This window comes from Sycon ciliatum, chromosome 1 (assembly GCF_964019385.1).
Source record: "Sycon ciliatum chromosome 1, ocSycCili1.1, whole genome shotgun sequence".
Classification (NCBI taxonomy): domain Eukaryota; kingdom Metazoa; phylum Porifera; class Calcarea; order Leucosolenida; family Sycettidae; genus Sycon; species Sycon ciliatum.
This window is the reverse complement of record NC_088643.1, coordinates 50,160,395-50,179,859: the sequence shown is the minus strand read 5'-3', so window position 1 is coordinate 50,179,859 and position 19,465 is coordinate 50,160,395. Positions and strand designations below refer to the sequence as shown.

The following is a 19,465-nucleotide window of genomic DNA, read 5'->3' as shown; positions in this document are numbered from 1 at the left end:
TTTGCCTGATGAATGCACACAGTGCATGAAACTCGGAGTAGCGAAATATTACGAGTGATCCATTGTTTGTTGACATATATACATACATACATACATACATACTCAATCTGCGGACAGAACTGTTTCGTCCTTTGTGGACTCGTCAGCGCAGCACAGAGGAAATGAGGCCGAACCTGACAGCAATGGAAATAAAAATTTCCAATCAGGTCCGAACGTACCTTGCCAGAGTGCTCAAGCTGACAAGTCAGTGAGCTCTGCATAACGCAAACAGCAAAGGCACTACCCCACGCAAGAGTGCTCAACTGCTACAAGAGCAGGAGCGAAATACTCAATCTGCGGACAGAACTGTTTCGTCCTTTGTGGACTCATCAGCGCAGCACAGAGGAAATGAGGCCGAACCTGACAGCAATGGAAATAAAAATTTCCAATCAGGTCCGAACGTACCTTGCCAGAGTGCTCAAGCTGACAAGTCAGTGAGCTCTGCATAACGCAAACAGCAAAGGCACTACCCCACGCAAGAGTGCTCAACTGCTACAAGAGCAGGAGCGAAATACTCAATCTGCGGACAGAACTGTTTCGTCCTTTGTGGACTCATCAGCGCAGCACAGAGGAAATGAGGCCGAACCTGACAGCAATGGAAATAAAAATTTCCAATCAGGTCCGAACGTACCTTGCCAGAGTCCTCAAACTGACAAGTCAGTGAGCTCTGCATAACGCAACACATACATATGTGTAATATTCAAGTTGTACATACATACATAAATACATACTCAATCTGTGGACAGAACTGTTTCGTCCTTTGTGGACATACATACATACATCACACACATGGTAGTGCCTTTGCTGTTTGCGTTATGCAGAGCTCACTGACTTGTTAGTTTGAGCACTCTGGCAAGGTACGTTCGGGCCTGATTGGAAATTCTTATTTCCATTGCTATCAGGTTCGGCCTCATTTCCTCTGTGCTGCGCTGACGAGTCCACAAAGGACGAAACAGTTCTGTCCGCAGATTGAGTATTTCGCTCCTGCTCTTGTAGCAGTTGAGCACTCTTGCGTGGGGTAGTGCCTTTGCTGTTTGCGTTATGCAGAGCTCACTGACTTGTCAGTTTGAGCACTCTGGCAAGGTACGTTCGGGCCTGATTGGAAATTTTTATTTCCATTGCTATCAGGTTCGGCCTCATTTCCTCTGTGCTGCGCTGACGAGTCCACAAAGGACGAAACAGTTCTGTCCGCAGATTGAGTATTTCGCTCCTGCTCTTGTAGCAGTTGAGCACTCTTGCGTGGGGTAGGGCCTTTGCTGTTTGCGTTATGCAGAGCTCACTGACTTGTCAGTTTGAGCACTTTGGCAAGGTACGTTCGGGCCTGATTGGAAATTTTTATTTCCATTGCTATCAGGTTCGGCCTCATTTCCTCTGTGCTGCGCTGACGAGTTCACAAAGGACGAAACAGTTCTGTCCGCAGATTGAGCATTTCGCTCCTGCTCTTGTAGCAGTTGAGCACTCTTGCGTGGGGTAGTGCCTTTGCTGTTTGCGTTATGCAGAGCTCACTGACTTGTCAGTTTGAGCACTCTGGCAAGGTACGTTCGGGCCTGATTGGAAATTTTTATTTCCATTGCTATCAGGTTCGGCCTCATTTCCTCTGTGCTGCGCTGACGAGTCCACAAAGGACGAAACAGTTCTGTCCGCAGATTGAGTACATACATACATAATTATATACATACTTATACTGAGCTTGTATACAAACTCCCATCTCTCCCCACGCAACACTCCAGACTTGTATTTTGCATATAACAGGTACTTCGATGACGAGAATATAAACTGGTATATAAACTGGTATATAAACTGGTGTATAAACTGGTGTATAAACTGGTATATAAACTCCTTTTTTTTTTTAGGATCACACTAGGGGAGTTTGTATATCAGCTCAGTATAAGCATAATATAACCTACTCAGTTGATTATATGGGAAATATAAACCAATATACAAACCTCGGCTTCGCCTCGGTTTGTATACAGGTTTATATTTCCCATATAATCAACTGGTTAGGTTATATTATATACATACATACTTGTACGTACTGTACTTGTTGCTCACTGCCAAAACTGGTCACGTGGGTCTCCCCGGGAGAGGGGAGAGAGACTCAAGATAGGGATATCAGCGAACGCACTGCGCAGCCCATCTGCGCAGGTCAGCCTGGCCCATCTACGCGCGGCCGACAAAAATACTCATGAACCCTTTCATTTTTTTGCAAAATAAATCGTGCGAAGAAGATGCACGGAATGGCTGAAAACTAGGCTGAGGAAAAGTAGCATCCAGAGACTATCAAACAAATAATTCAGGGCCCATCGCTTCTGACAATGGCAGCGAAGACATCAGGGAGCTGATTGCAGCAACTCTCTACCAAGCGCGACGCTGGTTACTCACCAGGGCAGGGCGCTTCCATCGCGCAAGAAATGGCCGCGAGCGAGAAATGCAAGTCCGATTTTGGAACCATCCAACCAGGGTAATCCCTTGAAAATTGGCCTGAACACCTCTCATACTGGTGTTTCACGATGTGCAAACTTTCAGAGAAATCGACCGGGGAGAACGTGGTGAGCTCGTGGGTCCTCCTGTATCGCGTATGATTTGAATGGTCGCGGGGACAGAAGAACAGTAATTTTACGACTCCCAGCGGTGCAAACAGACCGCGGCCATGTTTTCTCTAATATCAAAAAGTATTCTTTCTAGACCAAAGAGTGGTATATTTGATAACATTAATTAATTTTAATAACGATAGAAATTTTTACGATACTTCTCCATCGATGGAGAAGTATCGTAAAAATTTCTATCGTTATTAAATGTTATCAAATATACCACTCTTTGGTCTAGAAAGAATACTTTTTGATATTACAATGAGAGTGAATAATCAACGGCTTGTCCACCAACTCTTTGACCATGTTTTCTCTGTCGGCCGCGATCACGTTCAAAAAATCGATGACGCAATGCATGCGCAGAGGCCTGCGCAGTGCGTTCGCTGACATCCCTACTCAAGAGGAATCTTGGAAAAATGACTCAATTGGCTACATACATACATACATACATACATAAATCCGTTGATCCCCGGGCTGCAGAGAGTGTTCAATGTCAGAGACAGAGCTTAATAAATAGCAGACTCAGCGGAGGATATTCAGGTTGGCTGTAACTCTGAGTTTCATCCCGCTAGGCAATCATCAGACAATTGATACTCGGATCTACCCAGCAGTATCCTTATAACGTCATCGGGCAACAAGCATAAACAAATTTAGCGCTAAATCTGGTGGCGTGCGGTGTGGGGAGAAAGCTGGCATGGGCCAAGGCGTTAGGAGAGACATCAAATAATAAGGAAGTGCCAGGAGGGCGGCGGGCAACAGGCGAGAGTGAGCATGAAAGCGCAGACAAAGGTGATGGGGAGGCAGTGAGTGCATTCGATTATGCCCGGGAATCGATTCATGAATCGATCCATGAATCGATTCGCGCTATTCACATCACCCCATGTGAATAGGGTGAATGGATTCCGAACAGATTCCAGGGCTCATGACATGAAAATCGAACGACTAGAATGCATGCGAATGGATTCATGAATCGATTCAAGTGCATAATCGAACACACTCAGTGTACAGCAGATGGGTGGATGTGCAAGGAGGATGGCGGGAAACGGGCCAGTGACATCGCTAGGGGGTCTTTGGGTGACGGGCAGGCGTGAGCAGAGAAAAATTCCACAACCTGACGACACCGGAGAAGCTCCTGCTCAACAAGCGGTCTGAGATGATCTCAAAATGCAGGCATGAGAACAAGTTGCGCCTCGCAAATTTCACACCTATCAAATGAACTCACCAAGTACTGTATTGCACTTTGCCTGAGCACCCCAAAATCAAAAAATGCTGTACATTGCCTCCCCATCACCTTTGTCTGCGCTTTCATGCTCACTCTTGCCTGTTGCCCGCCTCCCTCCTGGCACTTCCTTTTATTTGTTGTCTCTCCAAACGCCTTGGCCCACGCCAGCTTTCTCCCCACACCGCACGCCACCAGATTTAGCGCTAAATTTGCTTATGCTTGTGGCCCTATGTGTTTATAAGCATACAGCTGGGTAGATCCGAGTATCAGTTAGCGGATGATTGCCTAGCGGCATGAAACTCAGCGTTATAACCAACCTGAATATCTTCCGCTGAGTCTGCTATGTGGATACATACATACATACATACATACATACATACATACATACACACATACATACAAACATACATACATACATACATACATACATACATACATACATACTCAATCTGCGGACAGCATGCTGTTTCGTTCTTTTTGAACTCATCAGCGCAGCACAGAGGAAATGAGGCCGAACCTGATAGCAATGGAAATAAAAATTTCCAATCAGGCCCGAACGTACCTTGCCAGAGTGCTCAAACTGACAAGTCAGTGAGCTCTGCATAACGCAAACAGCAAAGGCACTACCCCACGCAAGAGTGCTCAACTGCTACAAGAGCATACATACATACATACATACATACATACATACATACATACATACATACAGTCATACATACTGTTGTGAATTCCAGCAGAAATCCAAGAGAGCTCGATACCGGGAAGGTAGAGCCGTGACACACTAGTCAGAACAACAGATGGTTTGATCAGTCACAGTGACTGATCAAGCCATCTGTTGTTCTGACTAGTGCGTACATACATACATGCTTACATACATACATACCTACATACCGTATTTTACCGGTTGTAAGTCGACCCCGATTATAAGTCGACCCTTCTATCTGGAGGTCTCAATTCTGCGTTTTTAAGTTTTCACCCAAAGAAGCACTACTAACCACCTCCTGCTACTAACACATCAACAAATCATGTAAACATTCCTTATTGGAGGATATAACGTCCCAATCCTTGAAAAAGGCCAATAACCTGGCAAAATGTGTAAACATGGTGCACTCGTGCATGCAGTGCAGGTCATTTTTTTAAAAGATTCTGATAGTTACCGGTTATAAGTCGAATCCCGGTTGTAAGTCGACCCCCACCCTTTCTCCTTCTATTTTAAGTCGTAAAAGGTCTACTTACAACCGGAAAATACGGTACATACTTTTTTTCGGGGTAACGGCCTCTTTTACGGGCAAAATAAAGTCATGTAGACGTGAAAAATTGAGATACCATGAAAGGTAAAATAGAATTTTATTCAAGTACAATACATTGGGAAACTCCAAGAAATTCCACGTAAAACAGACGAAATTCAGTGTTCAATGGCCGATGCCTACCCCAGCACCATCCTGCGTCGACAGGCCTGTCAGGCGCCTTCTAGACCCGCGGAGCCGGAGGTCGACCGCATGGATCACTGCAAATTGGCTGCGAACTCGCACCCAAGCCATGATGATTGAAAATGGCTTGTCCCACTTGAGGGCGAGGCGACCAGCAAGTCGCTTCTGATAGCTGGCGTATTCGCGATGTAGCACCCCATCCGTGGAACAAACCATACATACATACATACATACATGTACATGTACATGTACATGTACATACATACACACATACATACACACATACATACACACCCGTGCGCGGACACACACACACACATACATACATGCATACATACACACACACACACACACAAACACACATGCACAGGTATATCTATACATGTACAGGAGCAATACACACAGTACATGAACATGGTATTGCTGGCCTTACCGATATTTAGTGGTGGCTGTCGGGACGATATCAGTGAGGGTAAGGGTAATATAACTGAAAAGGAAATGAAAAATACATATTGTGGTGAACTGAAACATTTCTTTGTTTTACAAGTACATTACAGGTTGTAGAGTTGATGGTGTCAGATTTTTACATGGGATGTGAAAAGGAGGGAGAGAAGGAGAGGTGACAGTCAGGTTACAGTGACGGCAGGCAGCCAGCCAGGCCCTGGTGGTGGCAGGCGGGTACTGGCAACAGCATGCAGGTGGCCAAGTCACACCAGTGCCGTAGCGCCACAGGTAGAACTTATTCTGGTGTCAACATTTTGATACTAATTCTGATTTTTTTTGTCGAGGAGCGTGGCTGCACCAGCGCGGTTGATCTTGACTTTTTCTGCTAAGCACAGGCCGCACTTTTTTTGTGATGTTGCTGCAGGTCTTTGCTCTGTCGACGATGGACCACCTAATGTCATTATCCTCACCCTGGTCCTGCAGTGCCCACAAGTTCTTTGACAGCTGCGTGCTTTTGAGGTACTTTTCGTTTGATGCTGGCGCAAGCAAAATGTAACATTATTTGTATTACGACTATGATTTACGCATGTCGTTGTATTTGGTTCTTGTCTGGTGGAGTCCAGTGTCTGATGTCATATATGGTCTAGGTGTACGCGCGAGTATGGTGTGATGTGTGACGTTTATGGTATGTGGTGCATGCAGGAGTACGCGTTGTCAGAGTGTGAGGATGTGCTTCCGTCTGTGTGAGAGTGACTGTCAAGTGAATGCTGTACATGCGCAGTGCTAGTTTGGTCTGGGAATGAGAGTCATGTGTGATTCGTCCGTGGTCTGGTTGTCTTGGTCTTGGTCATGTGTTCTGTACGTATTAGTCCCTGATTGGTCGTCACGATTTGTCCTCGGTTTATTACTGCTTGTTCTTTGTTGATCCTTTGAGTCTTTTCCCGGGAGTCTTTCCCGTCGTCGTTTTCTGTCTAGTCTTTTCGTCTTTCTCCTCCTGTGCCCTCGCCGTTTATTATTGAGAAGTGAATACTAGTATGGAAGCTAACTGAATGGTGCGTTGTTGAGTGACCGGGGCCAGGGGGAGAAGCCTATTTCCTTTACAAAAAGGTTATCACTAATAAATATATTATTAGACTTTGAAGTGAAGCCAACGGCAAGAAAGAAAGAGAAAGCTCAAAAGAAGCAGTTGTGCAACGTCAAGCTAAGCGCGCATCATTTTCGACGACGACCTGAGCTGGTGGTCCCACATCCAACACCTTGCTAGCCAGACAGGGAAGGCCGTAAGTCGTCTATGGCGACATGGGGATGCACTTAGCATCATGGCCCGCCGGATATGGTATGTTGCCATGATACAAGCCAAGCTGTGCTATGCCACAAATGCCTTCTTCCCCTCGCTGTCTGCCGCTGGTCTCACTCGGCTCGAAAGATCGGCGAAGTCCGGGGTTCGAGCAATCCTACAACTGCAGAACCCGATCGCGACTCAGCCGCTATGAGAGAGACTCTCATTGTCCACCATTGAGAGTTTCTTTCAGCGAAAGCTCCTCATGTTTGTATTCCGTTGCCTGCACTCTCTGTCAAGTCACTTGTTTTCGTCTTTCTTCACCCCAACCGCACCTTCTCAAGAAGATCATGACCGAAGGGCCACTCGCGGACAGGTGACATGGCTCTTACGTGTCCCCTTCCTTCCGGGTCCTGCTGGACGGTCCTCCATCTGTTTCCAAGGTGCCATTCTCTAATAAGCTGCCGGCTGAAGTTAGATGTTGACCTGCCCCTATGAATGTATGTGTATCACAAAAGGATGAATTCAAGAGCACCATCTGACACTGTATTGAGTCGCTTGTCCCTACCTCTTTGTGTCTTAGCCTCTAGAACCGCTAGTTCTTCAGTTCCCTCTTTTTCTGCACGATTGCCTTTTTTTGTAAGTTCTCACCTCTTTTCTGCACCATTGCCTTATGCTCTATTTATGTGCACCATTGCCTTATGCTCTATTTATGTGCACCATTGCCTTCAGGAACGCTGTATTTTTGTTCTCGCATCCTTTCTGGACATTTGCCTCCAGAAACGCTTTATCTGTAATCGTCAGGGAAATCTTGCATAACAACTAAACTATCGTAATCCGACATCATCATTATTCATTTTCCTCATATCTTTCTCATACATATACATATTCATATCGCAGATTTCTTGTTTTTGGTAGGAATCGGAGCATCCTCTCTCCGGTGAGAAGGCAGTATTGCCTGTGCCCTGAGCGAATTTAAATAAAAGAATACAACAACAACAACTGCTGCTGCTGCATAGCCCCAACTCTAAAGACTTGGCAACTTCCCGCCTGCACATTACTTGTACACTATGGTTTGAAATGACAGAATTCAATTGACTGAACGGATGAATTGACCGCCACTAAGTTTAGCCTGGTCTACAGCACACGGCTGGTTGAAGTGGCTTTGTCTGGCCAATGAATCCCTTTTTTCATTTTTCATTTGTTTTACTACCTCTCGCTAAGCCTAACAAGCCCAAGGGTCCTGTAACCAGTCTGCGGCCCATCACTTTATTAAACTCTATCCGCAAAGTGATATCGATCATTGTGCTTCGGCGCATCACGGAATCCGGGGCACTCTCTCGTCATCTTGGTACTACACAGTCCGGCTTCCGCCCGGGCCGTAGTACAGCGGACGTGGTATGGACCCAGCGGTGGATCGCTGCAAGAGCCATTCGTTACCGACAGCAATTTCACATTCTAGGCCTGGACATGTCCAAGGCCTTCGATACGATTAACCGCCTGAAGCTGCTGGAGGTGATGTCTGCAATCACCAATCCAGATTGCACATGTCTCATCCACCACCTACTCCACAACACAACTATCACTGTTAAGGTTGCAAGTGCCACAGCTGAACCGTTTGAGAGCACTATTGGAACACCACAAGGCGACAGTCTCAGCCCAGTTCTCTTCATCTGCTATCTGGAGGCTGCACTACAGGAATGCAGAACTCGTCTCGCGCCCCGCCCTGCTGGCGACGCAAGTCTACCACCAGAGACGGGCTATGCAGATGACATCTCCTATTATTCAACCTGCAGGCTGTGGCTTGAGAATGCTCTGCCTGTAATAGCAGACACACTGCACGATTGGTCATTAAAAGTAAATCCAGATAAAACAGAGTGGATCCGTGTGTCACCTGATTCCGAGAGCTGGCGGACATCTAGGCAGCTTGGCTCCTTGATGGGGGAGGAAGAGGATGTTCGGCGCAGGATGGAACTTGCCTCTCGCGTGTTTGGCCAGCTGTACGCCCTATGGCTGCGTAGAGATAAAGTAGCGGAGAAGACACGCTTACGCCTGTACAACGCTATTGTACTGCCGACATTCCTGTACAATTGCGAGACCTGGGGATTATCGTCAACAGCAATGGCCAAGGCAGACGCATTCCACCGGCGTCAAATGCGATCACTCCTTGGAATACGATACCCAGACACAATTTCAAACGACGACCTATACCGCAGGACCAAGAGCAACCCTATATCAGACACAGTTGCATGTAGGCGACTACGAATGACCGGTCATGTGCTACGGATGGACACGGACACGCCACCGCAAGTAGCCATGAGCGGCTATTTTGACAAGGGCAACAAAGCACCTCGTGGACGGCCAAGGTTGACACTGGCCACAAGTCTGGTTGCTCAGCTGAATAAGCTGGGTGTGCCAATGAAGACCATGGAAGACCTTTCCAGGTGCCGACAACAAGCAGCAGACAAGACAGACTGGAGGAAACTGTGCAGCTCGACACCCGGCGAGAAATCGGTATCAGCAGCTACTACACCTAGCTGATGATGCTCACAAGACAGAAGCGGAAAAAACACTGAATTTCTTTATTTAGTGCTCTACTACGCGAAATGTGCTATTATTATTATTATTATTATTATTTGTTTTACACACACTGGCTTGGCACTGTTGACAGATGCGTCGACTCTGCTCCTGTCTAACAGGTTCAGTGAAGATGCGAGCTGTGTTTATTATTTTTATTTACACACACACATACACACACGCATGCGTGCACACACACACACCACATACACACATACACAAACACACACACACACACAAACACACAGGTATATCTGTACAGGAGCAATACACACAGTACATTAACATGGTATTGCTGGCCTTACCGCTATTTTGTTGTGGCTGTCGGGACACATTAGAACCTTGTGTTGTACTGTTCAGCGCTGCACAGACATGGAACAAGTTGGTGTGTTAAGCCTTGAGTACAAACCAAGGTAATCATCATGCAATTAGGGCCTTACAACTGGTCATCCACTATAACAACGGTGGGGTTATCGGGTTTCAGAGAGGGGCTGTCTTGTTTCATTCCTAAGACAGAAATGCGAGGAATTCATTTCCACTGGATCAAGTTCTCACTTGCAGCACTCGCTGCATGCCTCTGTGAAACAAAATTACAGTCAACATCGGTAACATAAGCCAACGTGTGTGTGTTTGTGTGTGTGTGCGCGTGCGTGCGTGTGTGGTCATTGAGTCTACAGTGTCGTGTGGCGTGTAGGTTGCCGTGGTGCTATCTACCCGAACAATGAAGGCTCCGGACCTACGGCATCTTAACCTCTTCCACCATCAATGTATCACAACGTTGGAGTGTCGCGGCGGCATGGAACAAGTTGGAATGTTACGCCTTGAGTGCAAACCAAGGTATTCATTAGGGCTTTAAGTGGACATCCACTACATAAACGGTTTAAATAACCAGTTTTATACACACACACACACACACACACACACACACACACACACCTTTGGACCTTTGGAAAGCCCATCGCCGATGGCGATGATAGCCATTAGGCGAGACAGTAATTCTTGTGTCGGGATAAATCATTCGGACGGCGAAAGTTGTGGCCGCAGACATAGACGAACACTCTTGGTTGGGGCTGGCTTGCTGGCTTCCGACGGCTAAGCTTGCGACAGTCCCTCCGGTCCTGAGCAAGGTGGTACCATTGCGCCTCCGGAATACCGGTCGCCGGTCGTCTGAAGCTGCCACATCTCTCCAACAATGCCTGGGTCCATGGCGGGGCCGCATGTTGGTGCCCTCTGCAAACAGGATATGCTTTAGCAACCTGGTGTCGTCCATCCTTGCAAGGTGACCAAGCCACCGCAGGCGATTTGCACGAATGGACTCCTGCAGAGAGGCTGGCATGCTGCTGCGCTTCGCCATGTCTTCACTTGACAGATGTTCCTGCCACTGTTGGTCTCGAGTAACACTCAGAATCTTGCGAACACACTGCCGATGGAACGTGTCCAACCTGTGCAGGAGGGGTGTTGAGCATCCAGGTCTCAGAACCTTACTAATACAGCAGCACTGCAAGGACCACTGCCTGGTAGACGTGACGTCGGATTCCAAGCGATAGACCCGAGTTCCGGAAAATTGGTTGGAGGAGGCTACCAAACGCCCTCAATGCATTGGCAAGACGAGTAGTTTGTTTGTTTGTTTGTATTCTTTATTTAGAGTGGGAAGTCCAAAACAGGCCCTAGACTAATAACAATGGTCCCACTAGTGAGGGAATGCTGTATATCTGTGCATAAGGATCAGTGAGTGTAACAGCAACTATTAGGGAAAGAAAAAGAGAGAAGAAAAACAATTCAAAACAGGAGTTGCGACTTGCATAGGAAGAAAATAACGGAAAGAGCAGTGCATACAGTATTCGTAAAGAGGCTTATTTATCTGGTAAGCAAGAAGGCAAGAGCCATTGACTTAAAGCGATTGCATTTTCTTTCTTGCCTGACCGCAGCGGGGAGCTGGTTCCATAAGATGGTCCCAGCATAGGTAACATGTTTAGCAAGATATGCAGTTGGGCTGGCTGGGACAATCAGTAAATTGCTGTGCTCACCACGAGTTTGAGTGGAATTACTGCGGCTGAAAAGGTTAGCGAACAACATCCTGATGTTGGAGGAGTCATGGAGACAATGCCAGATAAAACCAGAAGGTGCATGTTGGCCCCCCCCCCCATGTTAAATAGCCAAAAATCGCTGGCTGAAACAGCCGTGAACTGCATGTTGGGTGGCCCTGCGCATGACTGCACGTTGTCACAGCAACCTTGGAAATCTCAAGCCGGTTACCAACAAGCTAGGAATCAGACCAAGCCGCTGAATGCCCCCGCCGGCCACGGGCGCTTCATTGCAATTGAATTCTTGTCAAGAATAGTGAGCAAGGACATATCAAATCATGCAAATACATGTAGCTTGGAGTACCATCATGCTGAGCGACACTCATTGTGAGACATAGGATAGTGTAGAGCGATAATAAATTCAGGAGGCGTGGGTGGGAGGGAGAAATCGCAAAACAGTTGCATGCACGCAGCAGCACAGCTAGCAAGAGAAAGAGGCCGTGGATGGATTTGTTCCTATTTTTATGGCTGTGGCCATCCGTTGACCCAACGGTATTCGTGCGAGTACGGCGTTTTTTTTGTCCTGCCAGCTCGTGCCCGGCGTTTGTTAGTGCTGCCAGCTTGGGCCCGGTGCGCGAGTGAAACCGGACTTTGAAAAAGGCTTCGCTATTTAGTGCTATTGACTGCCTTTTCATGCAATGCCTATTGGTGTCTAGAGACATGCTGTCTAGCCTTCCCCTGGTACGCATTACACAGGGCTTTGTTGAAGTTTGTACCATGAACTGCCTAAGGGAAATGTTTGAATGGTGCTGGGGCGGGTGCGACATTACGGTGTCCTGCAGACGGCCTAATCGCGTTTGTCGCCACAACTGATCTTATGTGTTTGCCGTCATTGCCTAGGGGCACGATTGATTGGCTGAATCGAGAGCAAGTACGCTCCGAGTGAAAGTGATCGATTGGCCGAATCCGGAGTAGGTGTACTTGGAGCCTGTGGAATCCGACCACACCCCCCCCCCCACACCGGGAGTGGCTGGAGTGGAAATGGACTTCGGCTTTTTTTTTTGACAGCTTTCACAGAATATACACGTTTGTTCGCGCTTGCGATGCGGGACAAATTACTGGCGCTGTGCTCGTGGATATGTCCAAAGCATTTGACAAGGTCAGGCACCAAGTGCTCATTAATGATTTGTTTGAGCTTGGCATATCTGATTAAGCATTAGTTTGGTTTGCTGACTATTTGTCGCCAAATAGTGCACATTGCTGAGAACTATAGCCCTCCTTTCCCCTGCATGTGTGGCGTTCCCCAGGGCTCTGTTCTTGGTCCGCTGCTTTTAGTATTCTATGTTCGTTCGATCCAGTCCATTGTCTCCGAGTTTTGTGTGAAAGTTATTCAATTTGCTGGCGATATTCTATTATATGTTTGCAGTACGCAGAAGAATGCGCTTAGCAACTTCCTGTCTGCAGCTGTCTCAGCCATTAGTACCTGGCTGTCAAACCGCAATTTAATTCTAAATGCCCGGAAGACACAAGTGCTCTTCCTGTCTACGCCACATATTACTGACCACCAATTTGCAGTCTGCTGTCATGGAGTGCAGCTCAAGCAAGTGACATGTGCAAAGTACCTTGGAATACATTTGGACCAGGATCCTTCTTGGAGGACTCAAGTTGATTCTATGGTCACCAAACTTGCCAGTAAAATTGGTATTCTGTTCCGAAATCGACACAATATTCCGCTAACTTGCCGAGAAACCTTTGTAAAGTGCCTAGTGTTGCCAGATTTTCTATATAAATGCATCAAATTGTTTTTCTGCTGGCCTTTCCTTAACCCAGTTAGGTAGGCTTGAACAAATGCTAAAGCGAGCTTTGCGTTCAGTGTACGATACTGGTTTTCGTAGTCCATCAAGTCCTTTATTTGCGAGACTTGGTCTAGATCGTTTGGCATCCATGTATTGCAAGAAATTACTGTATTTGACGTGGCGCTGTTTGGAAGGCCGCTGTAATGTCACATTAAGTCAAATGTTCGAGCACTTAAATAATGGTCTTGCAACGCGCAGCCTTGTATCACGCACTCTTAAGTTGCCCATGCTCAGAACTACCTTTACCCGTCATGGCGCTTCCTTCCAATGTGCTAAGCTGTGGAATGATTTACACCCTCTAGCGGGACCTGCACGACAAACTTCCATCCAACAACGGATTAGCACTGGGCCGACTGACCTCCCTTTTGAAGCGTGTCACGTCAAAGCGTACTATTCTTCAACAGTACAACAGCGTGTTGCAAGATCAGTTGACCAAAGGCATTATTGAGATAGTACCGCATGGGCCCACTTCGAATTCTGTGCATCATCTTCCCCACCACTGCGTAGAGAAGCCTTCACACACGACTACAAAGCTCCGAATAGTCTACGATGCTTCTGCCAAGCTCTCACGCTCCCACCCCAGCCTGAACGACTGCCTAGCTGCTGGCCCGAACCTCGTCCCTGATCTCGCTAGAGTCCTTCTGCGTTTCCGCCTTTCGCCTATTGCCATTTCCAGTGACATAGAAAAAGCTTTCCTTCAGCTTAGCCTATGCAAAGCGGACAGAGACGTCACTCGTTTTCTGTGGGTCAAGGACCTTGATCAACCACCCTCACCAGAGAATCTTGTCGTCTACCGCTTCTGTCGTGTGCCATTCGGGGTGATCAGTAGCCCCTTCCTTCTAGCAGCTACTGTTCGCCATCATCTCTCTATTGCCGACGTCCCACACGCGCAAGAACTTCTTCAGAATATCTATGTAGACAACTTGTTTATCGGCACAACCTCTCCTGATGAGGCTCTTCATAAGTAGACTGCAACGAAGAAGTTATTCTCAGCCGCATCGATGAATGCCCGAGAATGGTCCAGCAACAGTCCAGAGTTCCTTCACCACGTTCCCGAACTCGATTGCGCTTCAACCGGTACACAAAAGTGCCTTGGTATGCTTTGGGATACCTGTCAAGATAGTCTCTACTGTACAAAGGTCGCTGCCACTCATGCCGTCATAGCAACCAAACGTCACCTACTGCAAACCGTGGCCAAGTTCTTCGATCCCCTTGGATTGCTTTCTCCTGTTCTGGTGCGCGCCAAGATACTTCTCCAGGCCGTGTGGAAGTTAGATGTAGGCTGGGATGACCCTCTTCCACTTGAAATCTTGGATCGATGGCAGAGTATTGCGATTGATTTAGAAGAAGCGCATACTGTAGCCTTCCCTCGGTACGTCGGCAACGCATCACCCAATGTCTCGCATGCGCTCCATGTCTTCTGCGATGCGTCTGAAGCAGCCTATGGCGTAGCTGCATATCTTGTTACCGACAATGCCCACGAGCGGGCATCTCACCTCCTCTACAGCAAGTCTCGTGTTGCGCCAGTAAAGCCGTGCTCCATCCCCCGCCTCAAGCTGATGGCAGCTCTACTTGGTGCCCGAGTCATCCTCTACTTACGCAAGGAGCTTCTTTTGGGCTTCTGCTCCACAGTGTTGTGGTCTGATTCGACCACCGTTCTCCACTGGCTACAATCAAATGACAAGTTGCCAGTCTTTGTCCTCAACCGTGTAACCGCAATACAAGCCGTCAACGATCTCCAGTGCCGTCATGTTCGCTCAGCTCACAACCCAGCGGATCTACCGTCACGAGGAGCATCAACCTCATTCCTACTGGACAACATCCTTTGGTGGCACAGACCGCCCCTCCTCACGCAGCCTTTAGCTGATCTACCATCAAATGGCCCAATCGTGCACGCCACCATCGCCCTTGGGGAGGGTCCTCCGGATTCAAAGGTGCCAGAGTCTCAGCAACCACACAATCAAAAACCCGATGCACATCACAAGCAAAAAAAAAAGATGTGATGAAACACCCCCATTTGATATTGATGTAACATGGTTTAGTTCGTTCTACACCTTAGTACGTGTCTCTGGTTTGTGTGCCCGCTTTGTGTCCAGACTCAAGTCGAAGCTACCGGGAGGGGCCGCGGCTGGGCCTCTCCCCTCAGCAGCAGGGAAATGGAACAAGCACAACTGCTTTGGACACACCATTGGCAGCAGCGACACTACCCAGACGTTGTCGACTGCTTGGCATCCAGCAAGCCTCATCAGCTGATCGGCAAGCTAAGCCTGTTCAGTGATGAAGACGATATCATCCGGTGTCGTGGACGACTGGAGAATGCAGACCTGTGCAATGACGCCAAGTTCCCGATCCTACTACCCAGAGCTGTAGCCAGCCTCGTCATCACTGACTGCCACAAGAAAGTGTTTCACTTCGGTGTGAACCACACGCTCGCCAGCCTAAGACTGAAGTACTGGGTACCAAAGGGACGAGCGGCAGTCAAATCCACTCTGCGACTTTGCCAGGTTTGCCGGCATCACAGCGGTCCCCCATTCGCCAAGCCAGATATGGCCCCCTTGCCATTATCGCGTGTGAAGCCATCCAGAGCCTTCAGCCACACTGGAATTGATTTCTTTGGCCCAGCATATGTCCGTGGCCAGCCAGTTGCTACAAAGGTCTGGGTCTGTTCGTTTTCCTGCATGTCCACCAGAGCAGTGCATTTGGAAACAGTGAGCAACATGACCACAAGTGAATTTCTGCTAGCCTTCCGCAGATTTGTTGCACGACGTGGAACCCCAGCACTCATAGTGTCGGACAACGCGCCACAATTCAAGGCAGCGGCCACAGCTTTAGAAGTCGCATTCCCCGATATTCTACACCATGAGGATGTCAGGTCCCACTTCGCCCGTCATGATATCCAATGGCAATTCATAGTGGAATCAGCACCATGGATGGGTGGATTCTACGAGAGGCTTGTGGGCACAGTGAAGAAAGCTATGAAGAAGGCACTGGGCAGATCCCTAGTCAGTCTTCAACACCTCAGCACGCTGCTCACTGAGATAGAAGCAGTTGTGAATTCCCGTCCACTTGTTTACATCGACGAAGATGTCCGTACTGTACTGACACCTGGTCACTTCCTCTCCATCAGCCAGAGCACTGGCCCCTTTGATCTCCCGGAGACAAGTGACGACCCTGACTTCCGCCCGACTCCAACCACTGCCGAAGAGTTACTCGCCGGTTGGAAGAAAGGTCAGAACCGCCTCCATGAGTTTTGGCGCATGTGGTGCAATCAATGACTACCTGCTGAGTCTACGCTCAACACACACCACCCATCACAGCCAAGGCCGTTCTGTCCTCCATCGTACACCTGCAATTGGAGAAGTTGTGTTGATAAAGGACCAGCTTCCCCGAGCATCTTGGAGATTGGGCAAGGTGTGTGAAGTACATGTCAGTGCAGACGACAAGATCCGGTCGGCGTCTGTCACTACTGCTGATCGCCGCACACTGAAGCGTTCACTCAGCTTACTCTATCCGCTGGAACTGAGCGCGACAGCGACACCACCAGCCGGTGTTACAGCAGATGTGGCCTCAGAACCTGATGCCGTCACAGACTCTACTACATCTCGTCCATAGCGCACTGCTGCAGCCAAGCAGAGAATTACGCTGAAGAGTCTCATTGACGATGATGCCGTCTAGCGCTACCAGTAAGCATCTTTCTCCTTTCCTCTTTCCTGTACTGACCTTTCTCAAATTATTCTTTCGCTCATTTTCTCTCCTTTCTTCTTGGTGGTAGGGATGTCCACAAAATGTTTTCGAATTTTTTTGCATTTTGGGTAATTTTCACACTTTTTTGCAATTTGGGCAATTTTCACACTTTTTCCATTTTGGGTCAACTTTTCCAGCAATTTTGCCGCAGGAGTCCCATTCGTAGCTTGCCCGGAAGACTCTACCATGGAGATGGTGTCGGATTCTTCCTCGCTCTTCTCATTGGAGTCGGAGTGGACCTCCGTCAACACACTTGGCTCGCTGCACGCCATTTCCACCGCGGTACCGATGTTTCTGTAACAGCTGTAGCTATTCTCGCAATACGGCTCGACGACTCGTAGATCTGGCCAGATCTAGTACATGAAGCGCCATTTTGGTTGCCATGGCAACAGTCACATTTTTGCGCAATTTGGGTGATTTTTTACAATTTTTTAATTTTTTTAGAGAACTTTCAAAAATATCCCGAAAACATTTTGGGCTTTTTCTGCACATTTTACATTTCCATTTTAGGTGAAAAAAATAACATTTTGTGGACATCCCTACTTGGTGGGCCATGGGGTGTGTCACGAACATCAGTCGTGATCATTTATGTGCCCCTTTTTGGCACCAAGCGATTCCCTTTTGTATGCACCCAGCCATTTCTGGCTGTCCTGCAGCTAGCAGTGTGCTCTACTTGCTCTCTGTTGTATGCATGTACCCGTTTCTGGCTGCCGTGCATGTCGCAGTGTGCTCCCCTTTCTGCGCATGTATCCATTTCTGGCTGCCGTGCATATCGCGGTGTGCTCCCCTTTCTGCGCATGTATCCGTTTCTGGCTGCCGTGCATGTAGCGGTGTGCTCCCCTTTCTGCGCATGTATCCGTTTCTGGCTGCTACAGCTCGCGTTGCGCTTCCCTTGCTCTCCTATGTGTACACACGTCCATTTCTGGCTGTACGCGCATGCCTATTTCTGCCTTCGCGCTGACCCCTGAGGAATCGCTTGAGCCTAGTATGGATCCAGTGATCCGAATGTAGCGTCGTTCCCAGCAAGAACTTGCCGACTTTATATTTTGTTGCTCTACTAGCAGCTTTTGCTAGGCTTCTTCATGTCTCTTCTTAGAGTAGAGACTAGTTTTTTCCTGCTCTAATCAGTAACTCAGACTCAGAGCTACATCAATAGCAATAATAAAACCTTATAAAAGACAAAAAAAAACTCTTGTCGATGCGATGACAACGCGACGACAGATTTTCTCTTATAGCAACGATAGCGAACAAGATCTAAATGAGACAGATCAAGACTTGCGCCAGAAAACTGTCTAATCCACACTACGCTCCGGCGGGTTATGCTCGCGAAATCATGGAATTATGCTTTCATGGATTCTCGCATTATGTTCGCATAATCCTCATAATTATTATGCTTTGGCACGCGGGGACACATATTCACTTTGTTGTACTTATGAGGCCTCAAAGTTCGGAAAATTGTGCCTTTTCGTACTGCAAGTGGCCATAAGTACAACAAAAATGCAGGATTATCCCCATAATATACAGGACCCCATACCAAGGTGTGCATGCATGCTAGAGATCAACATGGAAAAGAGAAAACACAATTTCTTCTATTCATTAGTTGACTTCTTTTGTGAAAAGATTCTTTCACTGCCAAATTAGTGAGATTTACCTTTGAAAATTATCATGTTCAACTGTCTTCGTAATCGTCATACTCCGACCGTCCAAGCGATGTCAACCTCACCCTGAGAATAATCAGCTCATCTCTCCCGTAGCTCCTCCTCTCCTTCCATCATGATCTAACATCAACTACAGTGTATACCTCGATTTTTTTTTAAATTATTAGAGCAATAGCCATAGCCATAGCCATAGCCATAGCCATAGCCATAGCCATAGCCATAGCCATAGCCATAGCCATAGCCATAGCCATAGCCATAGCCATAGCAATAGCCATAGCCATAGCCATAGCAATAGCCATAGCCATAGCCATAGCCATAGCCATAGCCATAGCCATAGCCATATATGCCTGCGCAGTCATGGCTGCTAAAATCCAGAGGTCATGACTTCATAACATCCATAATGTACATGATTGTACGCGGAGTTTTGCGGACTACCCGTCACTATCTCGCCCGCCCCGGGATAACTGATAAAGGCTGATTGACTCTCATCTGTTTTCTGCTACATGTACTGTACAGGCGCGTCGGAACGACTTTGGAGGTGGGGCGGCCATGGAAGGGGGGTCGGGGGGGTCCTCCCCGGGAAAAAATTTCAAAATTTAAAGCC

The 19,465-nt window shown here is 47.7% G+C and overlaps 2 protein-coding genes across 2 annotated transcripts in view; both read right to left on the bottom strand.

Annotated features, from left to right (window-relative positions):
* LOC135830882 (mucin-5AC-like) overlaps window positions 1–19,465 on the bottom strand; it is a 124,468-nt gene that overhangs the window by 76,536 nt on the left and 28,467 nt on the right. The gene's annotated exons all lie outside the window — the stretch shown is intronic.
* The window catches only part of LOC135807027 (uncharacterized), a 55,146-nt gene that overhangs the window by 21,063 nt on the left and 14,618 nt on the right, over window positions 1–19,465 (bottom strand). The window contains exons 3-4 of the mRNA XM_065321120.1: window positions 9,885–9,941; window positions 5,713–5,766 (exon numbers count right to left, since the gene is read on the bottom strand). Of these exons, the coding sequence (XP_065177192.1) occupies window positions 5,713–5,766; window positions 9,885–9,941 (111 nt within the window). The remainder of the gene's footprint in view (window positions 1–5,712; window positions 5,767–9,884; window positions 9,942–19,465) is intronic.